The sequence below is a fragment of the Varroa jacobsoni genome, unplaced genomic scaffold (assembly GCF_002532875.2).
Source record: "Varroa jacobsoni isolate VJ856 unplaced genomic scaffold, vjacob_1.0 scaffold_823, whole genome shotgun sequence".
Lineage (NCBI taxonomy): Eukaryota > Metazoa > Arthropoda > Arachnida > Mesostigmata > Varroidae > Varroa > Varroa jacobsoni.
Window position 1 is genome coordinate 62967 of NW_019213725.1, and position 22693 is coordinate 85659.

The 22693-nt window shown below is 39.5% G+C and overlaps 5 protein-coding genes and 1 non-coding gene across 12 annotated transcripts in view; 4 read left to right on the top strand and 2 right to left on the bottom strand.

Annotated features, from left to right (window-relative positions):
* The window catches only part of KdelR (ER lumen protein-retaining receptor), an 8228-nt gene extending 5053 nt beyond the window's left edge, over window positions 1-3175 (bottom strand). The window contains exon 1 of the mRNA XM_022839777.1: window positions 2734-3175. Coding sequence (XP_022695512.1) covers window positions 2734-2950 — 217 coding nt within the window. The 5' untranslated portion in view covers window positions 2951-3175. The remainder of the gene's footprint in view (window positions 1-2733) is intronic.
* A 367-nt stretch (window positions 3176-3542) lies between these two features.
* On the top strand, window positions 3543-8667 carry CstF64 (cleavage stimulation factor subunit 2 CstF64). The gene is made up of 8 exons (XM_022839775.2): window positions 3543-3707; window positions 4330-4408; window positions 4740-4909; window positions 5213-5475; window positions 6011-6172; window positions 7286-7517; window positions 7990-8252; window positions 8413-8667. The coding sequence occupies exons 1-8, from the start codon at window positions 3635-3637 to the stop codon at window positions 8509-8511; spliced, it is 1341 nt and encodes a 446-aa protein (XP_022695510.1). The 5' UTR covers window positions 3543-3634; the 3' UTR covers window positions 8512-8667.
* On the bottom strand, window positions 8643-14307 carry CPT2 (Carnitine palmitoyltransferase 2). 5 transcript variants are annotated; one of them, XM_022839761.2, is made up of 7 exons: window positions 14176-14307; window positions 13230-13336; window positions 10951-11457; window positions 10537-10742; window positions 10125-10423; window positions 9747-9915; window positions 8643-9565 (listed from the first exon to the last, which is right to left on the bottom strand). In XM_022839761.2, exons 1-7 carry the CDS (start codon window positions 14206-14208, stop codon window positions 8820-8822), a joined length of 2067 nt encoding a protein of 688 aa, XP_022695496.1. In that variant the 5' UTR covers window positions 14209-14307; the 3' UTR covers window positions 8643-8819. The 5 variants fall into 5 exon arrangements, with proteins under 5 accessions (XP_022695496.1, XP_022695492.1, XP_022695495.1 ...); XM_022839757.2 differs by having other exon boundaries at window positions 10125-10459; XM_022839760.2 differs by having other exon boundaries at window positions 10125-10459; window positions 14216-14234.
* A 3-nt stretch (window positions 14308-14310) lies between these two features.
* On the top strand, window positions 14311-16447 carry bcn92 (LYR motif-containing protein bcn92). Of its 2 annotated transcripts, none has more exons than XR_015312579.1 (3): window positions 14311-14440; window positions 15778-15933; window positions 16226-16447. XR_015312579.1 is itself a non-coding variant. In XM_022839779.2 (3 exons), exons 1-3 carry the CDS (start codon window positions 14537-14539, stop codon window positions 16346-16348), a joined length of 303 nt encoding a protein of 100 aa, XP_022695514.1. In that variant the 5' UTR covers window positions 14350-14536; the 3' UTR covers window positions 16349-16447. The 2 variants fall into 2 exon arrangements, 1 of the variants encoding a protein (XP_022695514.1); XM_022839779.2 differs by having other exon boundaries at window positions 14350-14563; window positions 16229-16447.
* On the top strand, window positions 15072-15205 carry LOC147752983 (U11 spliceosomal RNA). The gene has a single exon (XR_015312583.1). It is a non-coding gene; the product is annotated as a U11 spliceosomal RNA (small nuclear RNA).
* Window positions 16448-17718: 1271 nt separating the features above from the next.
* On the top strand, window positions 17719-20816 carry LOC111264149 (uncharacterized). Of its 2 annotated transcripts, none has more exons than XM_022839793.2 (2): window positions 17719-17904; window positions 18389-20816. In XM_022839793.2, exon 2 carries the CDS (start codon window positions 18459-18461, stop codon window positions 19725-19727), a length of 1269 nt encoding a protein of 422 aa, XP_022695528.1. In that variant the 5' UTR covers window positions 17719-17904; window positions 18389-18458; the 3' UTR covers window positions 19728-20816. The 2 variants fall into 2 exon arrangements, with proteins under 2 accessions (XP_022695528.1, XP_022695529.1); XM_022839794.2 differs by having other exon boundaries at window positions 18392-20816.
* Window positions 20817-22693: the final 1877 nt, after the last annotated feature.

The window sequence follows — 22693 nt, forward strand, 5'->3', positions numbered from 1 at the left end:
CAATATACCTTGATTTTGAAAGCTGTGGCTCAAGCTGCATTTAAAAATGAACGACCTACAAAACCATGGAGAAATTAAAGGGCTTAGTTTCTGCCAGCCTCGCTGTTAGGCTGTTTACTAGTCTGTACGGAGTCCCGTTATTCCCATGTGAGTCGTTCTTGTTTTTTAATTGGCAGCTCTCTTTTTTCTCGCCTTCTGGACGTCCCGTTATTCACCACGCAACTGATGCGTGTACACTCAAGACCACCTCGGCTAGTCATGGCGCTAGAACTCGGATGTGGCTGCTACTACTACTACTGCTGCTGCTGCTTCTGCCTAGACCATTGCCAGTCGAAAGCCATAGCCTCTATGGCTATAATAGAAGGTAACATGGGTCAGTCTGGCACATCCTGTCTTGTCGTTCCGTATTCGAGACTACGACCACGAGCTTCTTACCCGAAATGGTAGAACGCTACAAAAAGCCAGATGCTTGCTTGCCTGCCTGTCTGAACCAGTCTGTCGCACGTAACTAGATGCCTACTATCTGCTATTGGAGCTGGTATTAACGGATGCCCTTATTGACGCCAATCGACGTTCTACGCCCTCGGATTGCCTAGCGGAAAAAAGGTTACAAACGTAACACAACTTTTCTAATAACTTCTGTACAGCTACAGAACATTTTTTTCGCGCTAGAAGTAACACTGGAAAAAAGATATAAATTAAGAAGAACAGAACCTCTCGATAATGCAAACAGAACAGGCAAAAAAGCAGTTCTACAAAAGTATAGCTCAGATGTTCTAAAATACATTTGCGTCAAAAAAATGACGGGGTACTTTTGTATCTATGTGACAGTGCTCTTCATCCAATTACGAACACCTGTAATTAGCAAACGGTAGCACCTCAAAATACGAATCCGCTTAGGACATAATATATATAAGCTAGACGCAGTACAGAAGCGAATTTGAAATAACTTAGGATCTTTCTGCTTGTGCCTCTTGTCCTTTGAATATGTGAGATCTCCGAATAATGACTGAGACACTGCAGATGTTATAAGGATCAATGAAATGCAAACCCTCTTGGAAAAATTATCTATATAAAAAACGCTTTATTAAGCAACACTTTCTTGGAAGGTGATCATTGTTAGGCATCAGTCATTATGATTAGTTATTTGGATAGATATTAGGATTGCGAGAATTTTCCACCCAGCGTGAAAGATTGCCACCAAAAACCGACGGCGAGCTTACTTCTGCCAAATAATGAAATAGAGTCGTTTAGATTTCTTTACGCGATTATGATCCACCTATATCTGGAGTGATAGTTTTATTTTATATAATTTAATACAACCAAGAATCAATATTACATTAAAAATGACTCAAAACATGCGCATGACACTAAATCGTCGTGTCATATTGTAAAATTCTTTCTGTTGACAGTTTCCACTATGCGGGAAATAACACCTTTAATGATAATTATTATTTTGCCTTATTACCTTCAATATGCCCTATCAGCGCCCCTCAATGAACGCCATATGAGATCATTAGCGTTGTATAGGCTTGGCCTTATTTCTCGGGGAATAAACCTGCTAATGCCTTTGCACAATCCCACACACGTCGGAAATATTCTTAACTGCACAAAATTTCATTGCCTAAATAATTAGGTGACTCTGCCGGCCGATGTTCAGCGTTTATTCATCGGTAACTGGTAAAGGCGGCAATCTTCATGTACATGGATTCGTCAGAATAAAAAAATTAAAAGCGAAATAAAAATGCGGCCACAGAGAAGCTCACCTGTGCTAACAGCGACTTCACCATAAATCAATTTAATAATTTCAAATGTATCAATTAAGACGAGATACAATTATAGTTACTAAATTTCATAGCTGGGATATACAGTCCGCGAAAAAATTCGGCTCAGAGAGATGACGAAAAAAAAATAACAATTAGAACAGCCTTCCTGCGACAGCAAAGCTCATCCAAGCCGGGTCTGTATAGAGGGTCATTGACTCCAAAATATGTTTGCTTTCACAAAACTATCGTTATTACTCAACTAGTGCTAGCACTGATGGGCAAGTTTGACGCACCAGCCAGCGACCCGATCAACCAGCGCGCGCAATCGATTGTCGCTGTTAATAACACGCTGACCATGACATTTCGCAGAACTAATTTCATAAATGTGAGACTGAACCACTGTGTCCATGAGGAACAAGAAAGAAAAGCTGCTCGTCGAAGGCTTTTCGACATTTTTCGAGAACAACGTACTGCCATAACGCCAGTTGGTTCAAATAACGCTCAGGCTTCTCAGACCCAGTACGCACGCGGACACACGTCGCTCAAATAAACATGTTTGCAAAATATACTGTTGAAACTGACAACAACCTAGGTTTTTGTACGCTCTGTAGAGGTGTAAGTTAATAAACTGGAAATAAACTGTCACACAGAGGCCATTTACCGACTGTCGCTGCACCAATAGCCCCCCTATTCAGCCCCAGTTAAGACTGGTCAACGACTGGGTAAAACTGGTAACGACCTAGCAGATGATAGGGTAACAGTCTTGCTCTCGCATCTTTTCAAGGCTGGTATTATTGGCCGGCATTGATGCACACTTGGAGATACCAGGAGATACGAGCATACGTAGGCATACACACACACATATATATATATATATAATCGTCCGACCATTATATATACATACAGTATATTGTTAGTATCTAAACATTCTCCCTGAAACGTTTTCCTCATTGTATTTGCTGCTTACCGAAGGACGCGACGAGGAAGATAACTTTCATGACAGTGTTGTAGATCGAGATAAACGAGGTAAATAGGTCGAGGTATCGGGCCGTGTATACAATACTAAACAGCAGCTGAGATCGGCCCGAGATGCCGGCACACGAGCGAGTTTTCCAAATCTTCAAAAGAAGTATAATGATGGCGAACAGGTGGGAGAGATCCCCCACTAGTCGAAACAGGTTCATGACGAAGCCTGATCTGGATGTAGAAGCTCAGAAAAACACGGTCACACTCGATAAAATCAGCCAATAAAACGCGTTGTACACAACACTATCCGTTACCCGTTGGTCACACCGACACACTGCTACACCGACCGCTTCGAGACTGACGTGGCTAATACGGACAGGACTTTGTTAGCAAGAGCTGCTCCTCTCGCTTTCTCTCTCTCTCTCTCTTTCTCACTTGTGCTACGACACGACAACATAAACAAATACGACGAAAGTACCACGACTAGATGCAGTACCTGGACCGAAAGCACAACAAGCTGACGGCTGGACATTGAAGCTCAGCAGGCCGTCAGAGATGACGCTCGAAGCATATCGGAAGGCAAAGCAATTCCTATATTCATCATTATTGAATAAGGGATACAGCGGAACATCCGCCCCCCTGAGGGATTATTTTCGTCTCTGCATGTTTCGCTTCCTCGTAGTTGGCAATGTCCACATGGGAGACTATTAGCACGGCACGGTTGAATAGAAAAAAAGCAGAGCAGAAGTGAAGCCTAAACGATTGGTTTGCGACATATTCGGCGCAATGCCTCCTTGACCGCTGCGTCTAGTCAACAGCAATTGTCGGCGGGTGTTTGTTGTTTTCGTACACAACAGTACGTAGAGGTGTCAGTGTGGAGGCGGCGAACTGTAGACATATCGATGATGTCGATGAACACTTTACAGAGAAATGTTGATGTTTCTGTTGCAGAAAAATCGGCGTGTTCAGTTTTCGGTTAGTTTACAAGCGACGTTAGATAGACACAAATCGAAACTAATCGAACTTAAAACCAACTCATAAGAAAATAAATAGTGCGTGTCTTGTTGTTTATATGGAAACCGGTATCCTGTATATTAAAGTTGTAACAGGAAACAGGTATACGTGTTACCAAGTTGAAGGATTTTCTCTTAAAAATCATACCGAATCGATTCCTTAGCTAAGAGACGGTAGAGTTCAACTGTTCATTTCACACTACTCTTTGAGAGTTCTCGATGTGTTGTCATTGAAATTACTGCCAGTAACGGACATAAAGTTCTTGACTTTTTTAGTATGCATTTAAGAGGCGAATCCGTTTCTGTGTAACTTTTTTACTTTTGCAAGTGATCAAATCTCTAGTAACGCTTATTCAGGTGTATTACATTAGGTGTATTAACCTTGTAAAGTATTTGCTAGATCGCTGTTTACGTATATACGATACCGCTGAGTTCAATCAGTTTATTTTCCCTTGAAGCGGCAAGCTTTGTTGAGATTATTATTGGAATTTGATAAAACAGCATATGTGAGGAGGCCCGGTGAATGTAGTTTACTCTCTGCCATTAACGGCCAGAATAACATTTTGCATGAATTCAAATTTCAGTTGGAAATATTCCTTACGATGCAACTGAGGAACAACTTAAAGCGATCTTCGAGGAGGTTGGACCGGTCGTCAACTTCAGGTTGAAACACTTTTAATAAAAGTTTCCACATAAAATACGTCGAGTGAATTTCTTTTCAATGCGATAGGGAGATCCATGTATCATTTCAGACTCAGCTTGCAGAATTTATATTAGGGCAATGACCGCCGAGCGATACTTCGTAAGAGATGTGCATGGTCAATTTAGATAACTATTTTTGTTTGGCTAATTTCATTACTGAAATTACTGTGTTATGGTATAACTTTTGGCATGCGATGCGAGGAAGAGTTTTGATATTTGCCTTAAAATCCACTATCAGATTTTGTCTACTTTAGTGGTAGAAATAAGCTAATTACTTGAATGCCTTTTTCAGGTTGGTCTATGATCGTGAGACCGGAAAACCAAAGGGATATGGGTTTTGTGAATTTAAAGATCAGGAGACAGCCATGTCCGCTATGCGAAATCTGAACGCATTTGAAATTGGCGGGCGAGCATTACGTGTTGACCATGCAGCTTCAGAAAGAAACAAGGAAGAACTTAAAGGTGATTATAAATGGAGGTAGCAAACCTTTTTTTATTTGCAGTACACTTGAAGAGGATACATTAACTGATAATCTAGCGTTATAATATATGAAACACGCGAACCTCAGAACAATAACTAGTGACTACAAAAAAATGAACGCTTACGCAATGAACACATGTAATGGCAGACGTAGGTTAAAAAAAAAGTCGATTATTATTGGATGTTTTTTTTAGTTATTTAATAGGCTCGCTTCGAATTACGTTTGATATCTACTTGATTATTTAATTTAACGCTAAAAATGCTTTTGAAACTTCTTTTGTCAGCACTGTACGCTCAATATGGCGGTCCACCAGCCGAACCAATGTACGGGGAGGAAATGGACAATGACAAAGCGCCCGAGGCGATCTCAAAGGCTGTTGCTTCGTTGCCCCCCGAGCAAATGTTTCAGCTGATGCGACAGATGAAAACTTGTATTCAGAACAATCCGAGCGAAGCGCGCAATCTTCTCCTTCAAAATCCTCAGTTAGCGTATGCTCTGCTACAGGCCCAGGTCATCATGAAAATCGTCGATCCACAGGTTGCGCTGGTGAGTCAATGAAATGAAATATTTATGAAATTCGTAGAAGTTGTAAAACATACGAGTAAAACCAAGCGGTTATCGTGGTTATATTTTTCTTTGAATTTTTTATCCAGTGCGTTTGCAGAAATTTTAAATCTTTTTTTATTGGAATTTATGCCTCTGTAAGGGTATAATAAGAATACTTATGTCTGTATTCGACGTTGGAATACGTTTTGCTGGTTGAATACGTTTACGAATGTCATTGATCTGAGAAAATATTTTTTGTAGAGATCCCATAAAATCAATTGTATGTGGGGGGGGTTTTGAGATATTTTTATGTAAGTTGAATAGAACGAGTATTGACGAATAAAATAAATTTTGTTCTATTTCTTGATAGACCGTATTGCGATACTGCTTTTAATATGTGTTAACAAAAAAAAATATTGGAGGCCCCTCCACACCGCCAGCGCTTAATATGAGTGAGGCCTGCTTCCGTCAAGTATTAACGGAGTTGATTTAAACCTTAGGACGTTATATGTTGATTTCTAACTGGGTGTTCCAGAGTATCCTTTACCGCCAAAATCCTGTTCTAAATACCTTGCACGAGGCGGGGCCAGCAACAGCCCCGGCGCAACCTCCCACACTTGCAGCTCCACCGCCTTTGCAGCCCCCGCCATTACAGGCACCGCCTATGCTTGCACAGAGTATGCAACCCGCTGTACCGGTAAGCAGAACTAGATGATCATTTAAAACATTTTTATTAGTTACTTTGTGAAGCGACAGTCTTCAACGTGTACTAATGAAATATTTTACTTTAAAAATATCAAACAATGGCAATCTTTGCAAGACGTTAATTGGTTACAATCGAGATTTAGATACAAAAACATGAAAGGCTCAGCACTTAGATGAAGTGGTTATTATTTGCTACCAAAAGATAGCGCCTCATTGAAGGCTTAACCTATGAAACTCTACTTCAATAATGATTTAGTAAGAAGATACAGTATATAGCACGAACCAAATGAAACAGCTTAGTCGGATCAAAATGCAGCCAAATGCACATATGGAAGCCTCTCTAAACGAAATTTGGTTACTCTACCTCCTGTCAATTTACATAGGTGTAAACTGAGTCCTTGCTTATTTTTTCATTCATTGTATTTATAACAATGCTAGGGTGGTGAACAATGACTGCGGTTTAATGTATAAAACATCAGTGTCATACATCTTATTGCTCAGTGCACATCTAAACTAGATTTAACAACATTAACAAAAACAAATGCGATGTGTTCCATGGATTTTTGTCCCAAACTATATTTACGCCGCAGCTACAGACCGCTTTTTCACGTTCAAACAACTTATAATGAATAAGTGTAATTAAATTATAAGACAAAATTTTATTCACGTCGCAGAGTATCACGATTAGTAGTGCCTATCGTATTTCGAGTTCAGAGGACACGTATATAGGCTTGTTGTTGAACGCTTTACTATTCAGACTGCAACGAATAAATGCAGCAACAGCATACTGTTATAGTGCTTATTGTCGAAGTGAACTCATGGATTTTTTGTTTTGTCGAAATTTAACTTCGGATACACAAGCATTCCTATCATGCGGCTAGCGGAACAAATGTTTTAACGTAAGGGGCTTCAAAATTTTTGGCGCCGATATTTCCTGCAAATCCTAATGGACCTTAAGATTTCATCAATATTAGGGCATATGTTAAGCATATGCGTATGAAAAGAGCAAGCTACCTAGCAATCCTAGTTGTATAGCCAGAGGCACATGCGTGCATTATTAATATCAGTTACTTAAAAGCATGTTGTTATTATTGGATAACTGTAGATGATGCCGATGGGAGCATTTGCTGGACCTCCGTCAGGTCCACCCGGAGGCGATCCCAGCTTCCGTGGGGGACCGCCAGCACATCCCCCGCACTCTACGGTAGGACGTTTTGACCCACGTGGTGATAGGGACCTACGAGATCGTGAAGGTGGACGCGGCGACCGAGACCTTAGGATGCCCCCTTCAATGGATCAGGATCTGCGAGGGCCACCCCCAGCTGCCGCTGCTGGAGGTTTGTTCATAAAGCTTTCGTTTTTCCATAAAGTTAGCAGGGGTTATCGATGAAAGATGAAAATTCAAACATCGTTAATGTTCACGTATCAGTTTACTATCACTATGTAAATTTTTTATTACGTTTTTTTACATCGCGGTTTTGTGAAAGTGTAATCATTTCATTTAAAGCAGAAGTTTAGTGAAGCAGATTTGAAGATTTTCGCTGGGCCCTTTTTGTTAGTTTGTAATTTCGACCCTTGAAGTTAGCCCCTACCGTGTGTCATGTATCGCAGAAGCATGTTTGTGCTCGATATTTTATGTTTTTTTTTCAGTACAGTGCATTTATCTCTTCTCAAAATGAGGCCCACCTGCGTCTTATCGTCAGTTTCTCAGCTTTAACTATAAGACCGCGCAGACTTTTTGCAAATTTCCCTATGGCCTTAGATTCGATTCGTTTCTTCTATTTTTTGTTTTTTTTTTTATCTTTGTAGGTAACTATAGACCCGGTGGATACGATCCTCGTAGCCGAGCAGCTGGCACAGGCCCTAATGCTGGAGGAGACCCCCGAGCAGGCCAAGGCGCCGTTCCAGCCACCGGAGCTTACGGAGGCGACGCCGGCAGGGCTGGCTTTTCAGCGGGGCAAGCAGCGCCCCCTGGAAGAGCCAACCCGCCTCCGCCACCCACTGTACCTTCGGCTATGCCAGCTGCCGGAACGAATCCAAATGAACAGGAGAAAACCAAGCTTATCATGCAAGTATGTATACACGTATGTGGCGTTGAATCACTTGTTCCTTATCGTTTTTGTGTACCTGATCACACAAAATTAGTACAAAGGAAGCTTGGAGCGACAAGAACAAAGGAGAAATCGAGTCTATTTTATTAGTATTAATAAAGTTTTAATGTCTCTCTTACAGGTACTTTCGCTTACCGAAGCTCAGCTTAACGCCCTCCCACCGGAGCAACGAGAAGGCATTCTCACACTCAAGAAGCAAATTCAAGGAGGAGGTCGTTAAAGGGTAATTTAATCGCGTCATTTAGATCCAGTCACCAGCTGGTGATAGCGCTGTTATGTCTGATCAGTCCAATGTGTATACTTTTACCTTTATAGGGAATTGCTGTTAGGCGTAATAATCAGTCATACAAATAATAATAAATATTGTTAAAATTGCTGGCGTTGTCTTTATTGTCTTACAGATTCATAAGCGCCCTTACTTTCCCATATATGAATTCGTAGACAAAATAAACAACACTTGAATCCTGTATTCTAAATAGAGCATGATTGAGGAGCGTTTTGCTTTTACTATGTACAGTACATTTACGATTAAATGGTTTTCGGCTTGGCACACAGTGGCTTGCATTTAAGCAGTATATCAATAATCTGATCTAAGCCTTCTTTGAGATATTGAGCGAGTCCTTCGGCATCGGCGTGTGGTTTATACGCTGATACTAACACACCAAAATTTTTGTTAGGCATTCCATAGCCTATCCCGAAGCCGTTTCTAACAACTGGCGCAAAGCCCCCAGCTATAAATGCATTGCCGTGAAGTGTCGATGTTGAAAGGATAAATGTATTGTTCCACACATACGCAGGATCCGAATAAAGGTCGTGTAGGGTTTCGCCATTTCGAATTGCGAGGTCTTTAAGCGCAAATAGATGCCGATCGAAGCCTTGGCCAAGGGCAGCATTCTTCGTCAGCTGATTGTGAACTTTTGATGCTTCATCGATTAAGGCGCGAAGTTCCTCGGGGGAGCCTTTTCTCGAACAAATGGCCTCAACGCATCGCTTTGTTTCCATTGTTGCCGGGCGAACAGTCTCTGTTCGACCGTGTCGGAAGGCCAATGTGGAGCAAGACTCGTATGTTGGGGGGGTAAATTTGTTTTGTTTATAGAAGCCCAGTTGAAAGCTCAATTGGAAGACGGCATCAGGCGATAGATTTTGTTCTTTGATAAACTTGTCAGTAATGCCGTTGTGCTCCACAGCCGATAATATTAATGATTTTCGTATCGAGTCATAGTCGGACGTTGCCTTCTTGACTACCTCTTCGGTTTCAGAATCGATCTGGAATTCTGTATGGAAGAAAAATGAAAATAACACGTAAAATACTGTTTAGCAATACGTACGCCATAAGGACTGATAAAAGTCAAAACGTACTATTCCTGAGCTACATAAACAGCACAACCATTTTAAGGATGTACCATGTATACATTTTATATATAAAACGACTAATGCATGACTTGTGGGCCTCACCAAGTTTCCTGACGGTAGCCAACCCAGCTTTGACACCATCCCCAGGGTGGCAATAATGGTTTTCGGTAGAATCTTTGTGCACATCATTAAAGAAGCGAAGAATGGCAACTCCATCACCCCACGAGTGCTCGAAGTTGATGCATGCGTTCCCGCACTTAGTTACAATCAGCTATTTAAATAAAACGAGATATAAACGAAGTTGAAACGATAGAATGCAATGAGAGTATCCTATAAGTGTAAAGCGAGGATGTACACATGAAACGGATAGGAGTGATGTTCGTTTTATTGACTGGTGTATCGGGAAACTATGCATGCACAAAAATTTCTGACGATTTTTGTTATTCTAGATTAAAATTATTATCCAAACGTTTAACTAACCGAAAAACTTTTATCGAACCACCGATTATTTGCTGGCCCGTGCAAGAAATGATGAGCCAGTTGAATCCGGTCGCCAGTCATGTCAAACGTTTCCTCGTCCAGTACCAATAGCATAACAGCTGAATCCAGTTGATGCAATACATTCATGTTATTAAGACCCATCAGATGAGTTCGAGCTTGGGCCCAAGCGTTCCGATCCATCGTAGTAAGAGCTCCTAGTGCAGTGGCGGCGGGCTGGTCGTTTCTATTGAATATCGTTGATAGATTGGCATAAACGGCTTGCGGCGAGATAATCTGACCTGAGTCGAACAAAACGGATGAGATGCATAGGAAATCTGGGTCTTTTACGTTCCGCCAGTTGTAGCAAAGTGTACATTCGAAGAACCGATTATTTACACGAAATTTGAGTTACCTGTACTATCCTCGACGTCGAACACGTAGAAGTTTCCTTTGTAGAGGACAGCCATATGTCTTGCAGTAGGCTCGTAGAGAAGCTCATCTTTATCTTTTCGGGGTATTCGCGTTGTGTTAAAGAGATTTTTGAACTGTGACATATCCAGCGGATAGGCCTTAAACAAAAGCGCAGACGCATACCACGAGACAAAACCTGGAGTCCAGCTATTTCACAGATTATGGTATTAAATGACTTATTAACAATCCATTTAGACACTTATTATTGAATATAATATTGTATTATATAGTGGTTCAATTATATATTTTTTCTTAATTCTACGAAATGGTTAAGTACACTCACTAAGTCAAACAGAAGCCCATAATAATGATAATTAAATCGTCCATAAATTAACTAATAAAATTTTGTTTGCACCTCATAACGTCTCGATAAAATGGCGAGTCGCTTTTGGCAGCGTTGAGGTGAAATACCATCGGCTCAAGCTCCTTGTTTCGTAATGACTTTTTAAATCGTAATGAAGAGATCACCAGGTTGGAAGCCCGCACTAACTGGTCATTGTATTTCTCATTGGAATCACGTCTCCAGATAAGAAAAGGATTGTAATTCAACGGAACCGGTGAACGAGACGAGAGGTACATGTCAAACCATGGTTGAGAGATGTACGAGGTATGCTTATTTTTTGAATTTTCTGCGACAAGCTCGGTTTGCAATGCATTTCCACGACCTTCCTCAAAGTCCTTTACAATTGTGCGAGTGTTTTCCAGTTCTGCAGTGGTGACAATTGGTTCAAGCGAACGTAAATAGCGCGAACAGGTATCTGCCAGCTTCGGCACTGGCAGTCGTGGAAGTGACTTCTGAAAATGCATTGTGGGAATTTTGCTCCGCTGTAGATATTGATACGAAGGTTCGGCCCATGATGACCTGCAAGTAACGTACGCATTCTTAGGCAGCAAACGTTAAAAATACAACATAGCATACGAATGAGTACAACATAGCAAAAATGAACCAAAGACTTGGGATGGGCTGATCTAGATTGTGTTGAAGAGGCCTACCGTTACAAAATACCTCAGTGCGGTAGCTAATCGCTATTTGCAAAAAGCAGCAAGATTTGTTGGTGGTGTCAGAAAATATTTACCTGCTCGATAATACATGATTATGAAGAGAACTTCTGCTTTTCGGTTAGTCGTGCAATATATATGCATGTAGTATAGACTTCGCGGTTACAAGCGAACCCGACGGATTTAGAAATTATGCTTTTCAATTAGGACTAGAATAATGATTGATATATGTTAGAGATGCCCTTTTACACACTTTTAAACAGGCATGTACCCATTATAGCGTTCCCATTTGTAATTTCTCCACCTATGATTTCCGCTCAGAGTAAATCGATAGTGTGCTATGCTTGCCAACCAGTTGCTTTTTTAGGTTATTTTGGGCCCTATAATCACATGGATATAATTAGGAAAATAAGCAGATTAAAACCAACGTTCAAACTAGGGATTAGTTACAGCATACCGATAAGGTCTAGCGTTGTAATCAAGCAACTGTGTGCATCCCATAGTAGCGGATGCCCTTGACGTTGCAAGTACTATTACCATCTCATGTCCGAAGCAAACTCGACACTATTATTGAACTCGATCTACAGTGCAACTTGATTTGTTTGCCTAATCCGCCTTCGGCTGCCGGGGGAAATTGAACCATGCCTCGCCTATAGCGACCGTATGCTCTACGCGAGTTTTCTGATATTAACGTTCCGCAAATTACACGTGGATGAGACCATACGTATTTTAATAAGTGTCCTGGGGGAAATTCACGGGAGACTTTTTTACACAGTTTCTGGATTTTTATTACCTGGGATGGATACAATTCTGCAGCAACTACGAATCTTTACCGACAAAACTCCAATTTATACTTTCATGAAAAGTAGTGGTAATGAGTTTTCGTCCTTCCAATCACAATACTTTTCCTCACAACAACAGGTCCCCAACACTCTTCATTAACTCTTGGAACTTTTACATTATTGGGATAGCGTGTTTTCCCTTAAGGCTTCCTTGCTTAATGTTTTCACTGACCTTCGTTGAATTCGCGCAGCGCTAGCGCTGCTGCCATTTAAAACAAATATTTAACCACTGAACGTCGATTTGTGAAACTAAATACTTTTGTCTGAATTAATTTCTCCTGGAGTAAACTCACTATAATTTTAGAGTACGTCGAATTTACTTTATTTATTCGCAATCAGTTTTTCTCGCGTAAGCTTCTCGAGGGAGCTTGATTAAGGAACACCATAACATTCAGAGAACGTTGAACGGCGGTGAATTATTTACTTCGTTATAGCACTAGCATCTCAAATAGGTGGGTCTAAAACACCTATTTGTGTTTATATATATATATATAAAAAAAAAAAAAAATATATATATACCATTCGCAGAAAGATCGTTTCATTCGAATTTCTTTTGTAAATATCTGAAACTGTGTGAAAGCGACCCGTCACATAGAAAACAATAAGTTTTTGAAATATATGAATAAAATTCGAATATATATATATATATATATATTTTACATTAAAGTTAATGTGATTGTATTCATTTTAGGTTAAAGCCGCATACGTTTGAAATTAACAATCCGTATATAGTTGCCAGGAGGCTGGCTCATATAACTAAATGCTTGTGTAGCTGAAAAATTTGGGCACTTACGAGTTTCTGTGTTGTATTGTATGATGGATAGCAGTGTTGGAAAATGAATATGGAAAGAAATTCTGCCTTGAAACACAGAGTTGGCGAATATTAAGTAGCTTGGCCATCTGTAAAATAAGAAGAAAGCATCTGAACTCTCAAAATTGAACCAACAGTTGGCTGTGCAATGGGCCAGACACATGGAGAATAGCAATAAGAGACTCCCTTAATTCCGTTAATCAAATCTTCTAAACATTTTATTATATGAATGCATCTTTTAGCTCGGTTAAACAACTTCATTTGTTTAACGTACGTGTGCTTAAACAACAAGCGTCCACACATAAACACAGCACACGTAAACACTGAGTAAAATTGTCTATCCACTTCGTTGAGTTGACTCGACAAAAAACGAATCCAACGAGGTTTCAAATATTGTCCTTTTCTGTCTAGCGCATTATCAGTTCGCTTGGTTAGTGTATGATATTGACAGGTAGGTGTCCAATTGTTCTAGATTCTACAGGAGACAAAGGCAAACCCAGTTAGAGATGGCCAGTTATCGGTAGACCATCAGCGAGTAGGGGACTGCGTGTATTCCATCAATGTTTTGCTGTTGACCTTGTGACTGAACACAAAACTATTCTAAAGGACTATTCTTTGCTCTTCCGGCAATTGTTAAATTATTGATAAAACCATTTGAGTTTGGGGACGCTTTTGATTTATAGTACATCATAGGAATGGATTCTGTTCCTATCAAGTAAACATAGCTAAACTGTTCACCTCACCATCACAACGCTTTATGGGCCAGGCAAATTTTTACTTCCAATACAGCGAAGCGATTACACTGATATCAGCGCAACAACAACGCTAAGTGACGTTCTAAAATTTTTTTGTTGTTTTTTGGTTAGGTTCCGATGAACTCTATAGTACCGAAGAGAAGCACGCAATTGATAAAAGTTCATATACTCACTTGATTATGGGTAAAATGTATGTTTAATTTCATTACAAACCAAACTAAATCGCCAGATTTGCCAAAGCGGCAGTCGAAGAGAGCGTCTGGCTAAATCCGACTTGCCGCTCCCAGCTCTATTATAACGAAGCTTCTATGACGAATCAGGTGGGCCAGGGTAAATTATACAAAGTGGCTTTGTTATCGGATAGGAGAGCAGAGTGAAATACTGTATAAGCGTATGCGAATTTGTTTTACTTAGAATGTGCTTTCACCAAGCATTAAGGTACTACTAAATATAACGGCTATAGAACAGTAGAGAAAATGTAAATGGTTTTGTGTATTAAGTGAAATCGCGTGCTGGGATCGAAAAAGTACTAGCATGGAAATCTCAGTTTCGGCCCCAAAGGTTCTTTCGATATTGTTTATGTAGGCTCAGAGTATGTCTGTAGTACTACTACCGCGAGTATGTAATAATCTGACATTTATGTCACACCAGTTATCCAGCTACGAATATTGACTCGGTTGGGTATTGTGAAAAAAAACTAATTGTTGAAAATCCTACTAATCCATCTTTATCGAAACCTATTATATTGAATGACGCGCAAAATTGACCCCGATTGATAGTGATAAAAGCTTATGTAATTTGGTTGAAGAGGTTGAATGTGTATGTCCAATCTGAGAACAAAACCTTCGAGGTTCTGGTAGTAACATCGTCATATCTATGCAGTAACACAGTTCTCAGTCTCAGCTATGTTACAAACTTCACTACCAGAAGCATTTGCGTACCTATTGCTGCGCAGCTGTATTCTATGGAATACATATAGTTCCGAAATTGACCAAAGTGGTACCCGTAAAACCGTCGGCTGGTCAGTCAGGCTTGACATGGTGCCCTGCATTGGGGGATTGGATAGCTGTAAAAGGGCGTTTGGTTCATGCCACACTCTTCATAGTCACTTAGACGTGGGAGTGCAGAATCGCTATCAAGAGATTCTGAGCGCATAATTTTTGAATTGGGAGGCCGGTGATGGCGAAAGCCTCTGGCGCCCTCTTATTTTAGCTGGAATTAAGAAAACAGTGAACTGTTAGAGTTTTCCGTACATTCTGAGATTATTATTCAGTTAAATATAGTGCGGGGTGTTTGTCGCCGACGTTTACCGTGTTAATTCAATTAATTAGATTTACCTGTATCATACCATTATAATGAACTTTTGTTAACATGTTATTACAGTTTGTGTCATCTGAATTATATTTTAACTCAATTAATTTTTAAATAACCGTAAATATTGAACTATAGTTAATATTGATAAAATGATAGAAAAATACAGGAGCATGTAATATAAATTTAAATAATAGCAATTCTCAAATGGTTCAAACATCAGTGGATTTGTGTAGTCAATTAAATCTACGTGTCACATTGCTAAACATTTAATGGATTCTTAAAAGGGTATAAGCAAGATAAATGGTTACTGAACTACGTTTTCTCTCACGGTAGGTGTCTGCTGACGGCGAATGACTTGATGATCGGTACCAGGTTTTATCTGTTTGCTACTAGTTCAATTTGTATTAAATTCGTTACAATTTTAATAACCAATGTTGTCATTTTTTTACATTACTTTGCAGATGTCCGCACGTGCTAAGGTATTAACACTATACCGACAACTCTTGCGGGAGTCGGCTAAATGGCCAAATTACAGCTACCGAAGCTATGCACAGCGAAAAATTCGAGATAGTTTTCGAGCTAATCGCTCGCTTGCACCAGGCCCACAGTTGGAGCAGGTACAGTATGATGATAAGGCCTATTCACATTACTTCGTTGGAAACATAGCTAAGCTACGTACAAACGAAGGAGGTGTAGTTTTGAGCACGATCGCTGTCCCTGTTTATACCTTGTATAAAAATGTTATTTCAGTTGAAATTAAAAAAATGTTTTCAGTGCTCTTGAGTAAATGATCAGAAACAATTGCGTCTCTAAGATACGTGGCGGAGTATCAGAAAACCGCTCATTATCTACGTTGTAAAGAAGGACTAAGGTAAATTATTTAGTTTTGTCGTTATTTTTTTTTACGAGGAGGCGGTTCAGCAAGCACAGGAGAGCTTAGCCATCGTTCAGAGACAGGTGATCATCGGTCTATTGTATAAGGACAATCCAGTAATTATCGACCCCCGCGCAACATGCGAAAGCTCAAGATGAGGAACAGAGAAAGCTTATAGGCTCTAAATATATGCTATAGTTCGTCCTGGTTATTGTAATATAAATAAAGCGAAACGTTCTATTTGTTAAATAATTCTATGAATACGTTGTCTTTATTAATTATCTTTAGCAGTAATTTGGTAGTAGTAGGTCTGCAAATGCTGCAAAACAATTCGGAACACTGCTAGGTAAATGCTGTAAATACCGCGACTTATGGCTAAGGAAACAATTCGTCACTTCAATTATGTGCTGCTAAGATTTATTTCCTAATTATCAGGAAAGGCAAATATACACTTCAGTGAGTTGAATTAGCTTCCCACTCGTCTACTTCGATTAGAATGTAAATAGTTTGGGTAGTCTTACCATCTTCGTCAGTATTACAATTTCTACAAGTTGCGTCAGCCTACCATTGATGTCTTGATTACAAATGTTTCCATATAAACAACGGCGCTACAAACTGAATTAATATTGCTTTGATAAGTGGAAAAATATTACAAAAAGAAAACTGAAAAAAGGAACAGTCATAGAGCAGCTAAAATCTTTTCCCTGGCTTTAGTAACTAAGTAGTTAAAGCACTCATTATTATTCCACTATATTTAACTATATTTAGAGACGATACCATGGGAGATCCAATATTAAATAGCTAATCCTTGTCTTAAAGTAAGTGCCTACGTGCATTTCTCATAATATTTGGCCATCTTAACGATAATAATACTGTAGTCCAAAAGAGATTTTCTATCACTGAGAGGTCTTCTTAACGTATCATTAAATAGTTCACGGAGATAGGCGTATTTGTGGATAAATGCGCGACACGATCCGGACAAACCCTTGATTTAATACTTCGATATAAACTCATATATGATTGTACTAGGTCCATCTTGATATTTTGTTTATCGTGGACAGAGACAAAAGGTTCGAAAGCAAAAATAATGTATCTAGTTAATTTTCAACAGTATCAGCGGTCATAAACAACCATTTAGAATTTAAAAAAGGATTTAGTGGGAAATTGACAACTAAGTTATTACTCTATTGTAGAAAATACAGTTGGTGATTCATGATCTGTTTTGAGAGTTCAGTATTTTGACTAAATATTCTGTTTCATTTAGCTTTAAAATAGAATTATTAGAACATTAAATGTTATTAACTAATTTTGTCATATTCGGTTGCCGCGTACGCTGTGCGCTCCAGAATGTGCTTAGAGCTTGACTGAAGACTATGCACTTCGTATTTATTTAAATAAAAATCATGTATTTTCTACCTCTATATCTGTGCTGGAAAAATGTCTTAAGATTAAAAGCTATATAAAGCTCAAAAACACGGAGGAGGGCAAAGAGTCATGTCTCTATGAATTTAATTGATACAGCGAAGCTTCTTTTCGGATCGATGATCTCGTTAGTCCGCTCTTAGCTAGTGCGTTGCCGGCGATGGTCACATTTGGTTCTTCGAATTCGCGCGCAATTTGATGTTGTATTTTACTGTTTATTGTTAACACTGTTTAAATAGCCGTTTATAAATAAGGTGGACTCTCCAACGAACTTTGACATCATGGACTGATAGTATGTAAAACAAAATCGAGTCGGTTCTTTATTATGTGTTTCGTGGTTTTGTTCTTCGAAAACAAACAAATAATATTTGTTTGTTTTTCACTAAGTGCTTAATCTTGACGAGTATTCCATAAACACGTCACTTGAGTTTTACTATATTTATTACTATAGTTATGTATTAGACAGGTAACCTCAAAGGTGCCAGAGGCTTATTGGGGTACTGTAGTTCAGACTACTTATTTTTTCACTAAAATTAGTGCTAATAAGCGCTCCCAAATGAATATCCAAATAACAGTTTAATAGGCTTTATAGTTTCTATATGTGCGTTTTGGCTCTTGGCTGCCATGGATCTAATATCGTCATGTTCTAGACCTTTGAAGTGAAAAAACGGTTACGGCAGGGGGACCGAAACCAGTCATACTCGTCATTGGCGTTGTCTATACGTTACATATCGTTAATTTCAATCCATGCTACCAATTTTGTACTATTAATCAAGTAGGCAGAATCGACAAGTAGGCTGAAGCACTGATCGAATCGTGGCCAACAGCATCTACGGAACATTTACAATGGGGGATTCGCATGAAGAGGCTGCATTGAGTGTTGAGGAGGCTATACCAATGGGGAGCGGGGAGGAATTTATACCGTACATCAAGTTCGCGACGTATGCTCCAACCCCAGAAAATTTAAAGATCTTTCAGCGATACCGACCACCGAGGCCGGAAAATCCAACACTCGGTTTTGCGTTGAAGCTTCCGCCACTCGGCAAGCCAGCGCAACCATTTATTGGCGGCTGGCTTGGGGCGTCAATGTGTCTAGGAGGAAGTTACGCAGGGTGCTCTCCTGACGTATACCTCGATGTGCTAAGGATTGCATGCCTGTGTGGTAAACCAGACGTCGTGGAAACTCTACTAGCTCATAGGACTCATACTGTCGAACGGGAAATCGAGAGCCTGGAGCTGCTGGGAGCCGTTAGGATGTTTTGTGTCAGCACCATGGACTGGTTCTGTAATGAGCCCTGGACCACTGCATTATGTTGGTCGAAAGCCATGGAGCTCCGTGCATCGCTACCCGAGCCTCAATCGAAACTATCTTGGCGGAGTCGTCTGATGCGTTTGCGAGATGTCCGACCTGTGTCGACGCTGAGTGAACTCAACGAAATATGTGATTCGCCTAGTCAGTTGCTTATACAAGCGTTTCTTGTACTCGAGCGTATTCTCGGTCTGCCCTGGACAGTAACGGAACCGCAGGAGGGCTTGGATTTCATTGCTGCACGTCTCCTCGAACCAATGGTGAAAGGAATCTGTCATCAGGCATCATCCACGGCGCAAGCCCTTGAGTTACTGGGTTATCTCATAGTGTACGTTCCGAATAAAGTCGCTCACACATGCCTTTTGAAAGCAATTAACAATATGCTTGCTCCCACATCAGCCGTGCCTAACTGGCTCACTCTCATGCAAGACTGTCAGGACGTCACCCTTCGAGACGCTACTGACTTCCTTAGGTTCTTTTTTAGTCGGCATCCCACTAGGCAAGGGTACGACTCTGCATTCTGCCTTCGTCTTGTGTGCTGCAAGCTAGATGCAGGGATGCTCAGCGAAGACAAAATAGCGAAAAATATGATTACGAAAGACGATCTGAACATTCTATTTCACGCTTTAGCAATAGTGTGGGCTATGTATCAACCTGAGCGCGATCCTCAACTGGAAGCTCTTGCTACGAAACTTTTAGAACTTGGGGCGGCTGTCAATGATCCCTGCTGGTTTCGTATGAAGTGTGCGTTTCAAATCGTCTGTGGAGTTCTCCAACAAATTGTAATGCGTTATTATCCCTATTAATTCGTCATGATTAACAGATGACAATTGATTTTGCTTTAGATGGTTTTCTATATGAATCTTATTGTTAAATGAGTTATAATTGAGTCTTGTGATTCTCCAGAGAATGTACCCGCGATTCAATTACACAACGTTTTGCATGTATGAGAAGGATTCTGTGGTATTATATACTTGAAGTATTGCGCTTATTGGGCGTCAGCAATGATCCAATGAACTCTGAACTGTAATAAATATGAAGTGTCTATAGCTAGTTGGGTCACGAGTCAAATCATGGATTCGACATATGACGCAAGCATGAGTTGAGATTATGGATTCGACACATGGCACAAGCATGTAAGAGTTTTGGATCTGATGTGTTTTTACTGAATCCTACCATGTTCTATATACTACGGACATAATTATAACCAAAAAACGTTCACTCATTTGCTTACTAATTTATCTAAGGGCTTCAGAGCTCCAGGCGTTTTTGCGGAATTAGATTGTTGGCGAAAATGTCACTTGTGATTGATATTATTAGATAATCGTTCACACTAAATAAATGAATTGTGTAACATCACTTAGAATAGGAAAGTTTTCTCATGTCGGAACATTAGTGCGTTTGATTTTCAATCGTACCTCAGCATGCCTCAGTGATTTATTTCTGTAATCCGAGTTATTGAACATAGACGCGTGTTTCACACAATTTGAATATAAGTTAATCTGTCATCTTTCTTTACCAACAAGTCTCACTTCACTTAGTTTGCTCATTGACTGGTTGGTACTATCAGCCAATTTTTTTTTTGATACCCCTAGCTATATACCTACGTTCATTACCACAATATCCCATATGTGCTTTATGCTGTTTTCTCTATTATCATCAATACATTTGGCTGTTGTTAACTTTGTATGATTTGCATAAGTAGTATGACTTGAAAAAAGATAGAGTATTAAACGGATTTTTATTTTTCTTACAGTAAAACCGTTGTGTTAAACAACAGTGAGAATTCTCATGGGCGAGTATGCCAAGAGTCATATACGTCTTGTACAATATATGCATATGTTAGAGCTATAGATAGAAAAAGTGAAAATAAAAAAATTATAGTGCGATGCGAATTTTGGGGTGTGCTGTTTTATTTGAATTTTGAAAAAAAAACTACTTGTATACAAGATTTGCATTTTGAGATGCGGCAAAGGATGCTTCCCATAGTGAAATTATGTATGTCCATGTAGTTCATTAGCGTTCTCATCTTTGAGAGACAAAAACTTAATTACCAAACGTTGATTTTCAACACTACACGGTATTGTTGTCTCCAAACTCATTATCATACAATGACACTAAATAGGCTTATGGCCATATATAGGCAGTTGGTTTAAGTATTTGTCAGGATGTGCTTGATAATGATGCATATTCCGTTGGTTATACAAAATGTTCGGCCCGCTTAATAGCTACAGGCAAACTAATGCATGTTAAATCAAAGCAATGTTCTGTCTCTTTTTTAACGGCTTTAAAAAAGGAAATCAAAAAAGATGATGAACTTAAAAGCTATTTTCTCCCATATGTTCTTAATAGACCTCCATAATATGATATTATTTAGTGCCGAGTGCAAACTCTGCCATGCCTCTAAGGCTGCGTTATTCTTTAAACTCATTGGCTTACCAGTGCACTAGTATAAATCAAGTTTGTTTACTTGAGCTCGAGTAAGGTAAATTAAAAGGTTATTAGGTTTATGTTTGCAGCTACGTGAAATAACTTTCGCCAGCCAAAAAAATGCTCAAAGCAGTAATCTACAAATACTACACACTTTGAAAAATTTTTTCCACAAAGGACGGACTAATTGCTGCATAGTGCACTAAATGTCACAATAAATATAGCTCGTAGTACAGTCATCCAAAGCACAGCGACTTATCTGTCCGGTAGCGGTTTCAGGAATTCTAACTTTAGAGCAGTTTGAGTAAGTCAATTTTTAGCACCATTGATACGAAGTTTCTTGTTCGTACTTAAGCGCCACCTCTTCTATAAAAAAATTTATACATAACTTTTTAGTAGGGTGTCATCTGAAATCTTTCTAACAGACAACTGCATCTTCCTTACAAAGTTTATTTTCACAAACCGTTCAAGCTTCGATCATATTAGTAAGCCACATTATGTACGTCAGTACGTCTTATACCCGATAAAGAGCGTTAGCTTTATTTGTAGGTTGTCGAAATTGACGTATTACGTGCAACAAGTTTCTCGCCTACAGTCGTTTAATCACACTCGATTTAATGAATGATGCTTTAGATTACGTGTGATAGTTTGGGTTAGGTTGCCTGTAAAAGTTAAAATTAAAAATAATAGATAAAATAATGCGCATGGATGCGATATTTGCATTAGCCTGTAATGAACGTTAGAACTGTAGAAAACGTCGAATTGCCTACTGGCACATTGCATCTGTCCTTTGAAGCACCAGAACTATTCAAGCGAATTTTTCAGCGAATTCAAGCAAGAAGGGTACTTCAATTCTGTTTGTTGGTTTGACAGTTGCTTTGATCGCATCTGAGGAACAGCGTTCATCGATTCCTTAGTGCTTTGAAAGGTTGAAGTCAGTGTAGAAAGCTGTGGTAGTAAAGGTCTTCAAGTACGAAAGGGTGAGTGATACAAAAGTAGGCTTGGAATTCTATTAGTAACTTTTTTTTGCATATAACATGCCTTTATAATAACCAAAACAGTGCCACAACAAATTTAAACTTCTTTCTAGATATATATTTTACGTCTTTTTTGGCAAATTTTTAACTGTAGTGACCCAGATACTTCTGCGTAACTCTTTGATTTACGCTCTTACCAGTCTGAGCTATGCTGGGTGTTCTAACTTCTGCAAGAACTAGACCATCAAAAGGCCTCACCGCATATCAACCTAGAACTTTTCAAGGCAATCAGCTATATATTGTTTCATGATAATAGCAGTTTTTTGCTCTGAGAAACCCTTAGAGCAATGGTAAAACATCCGTAC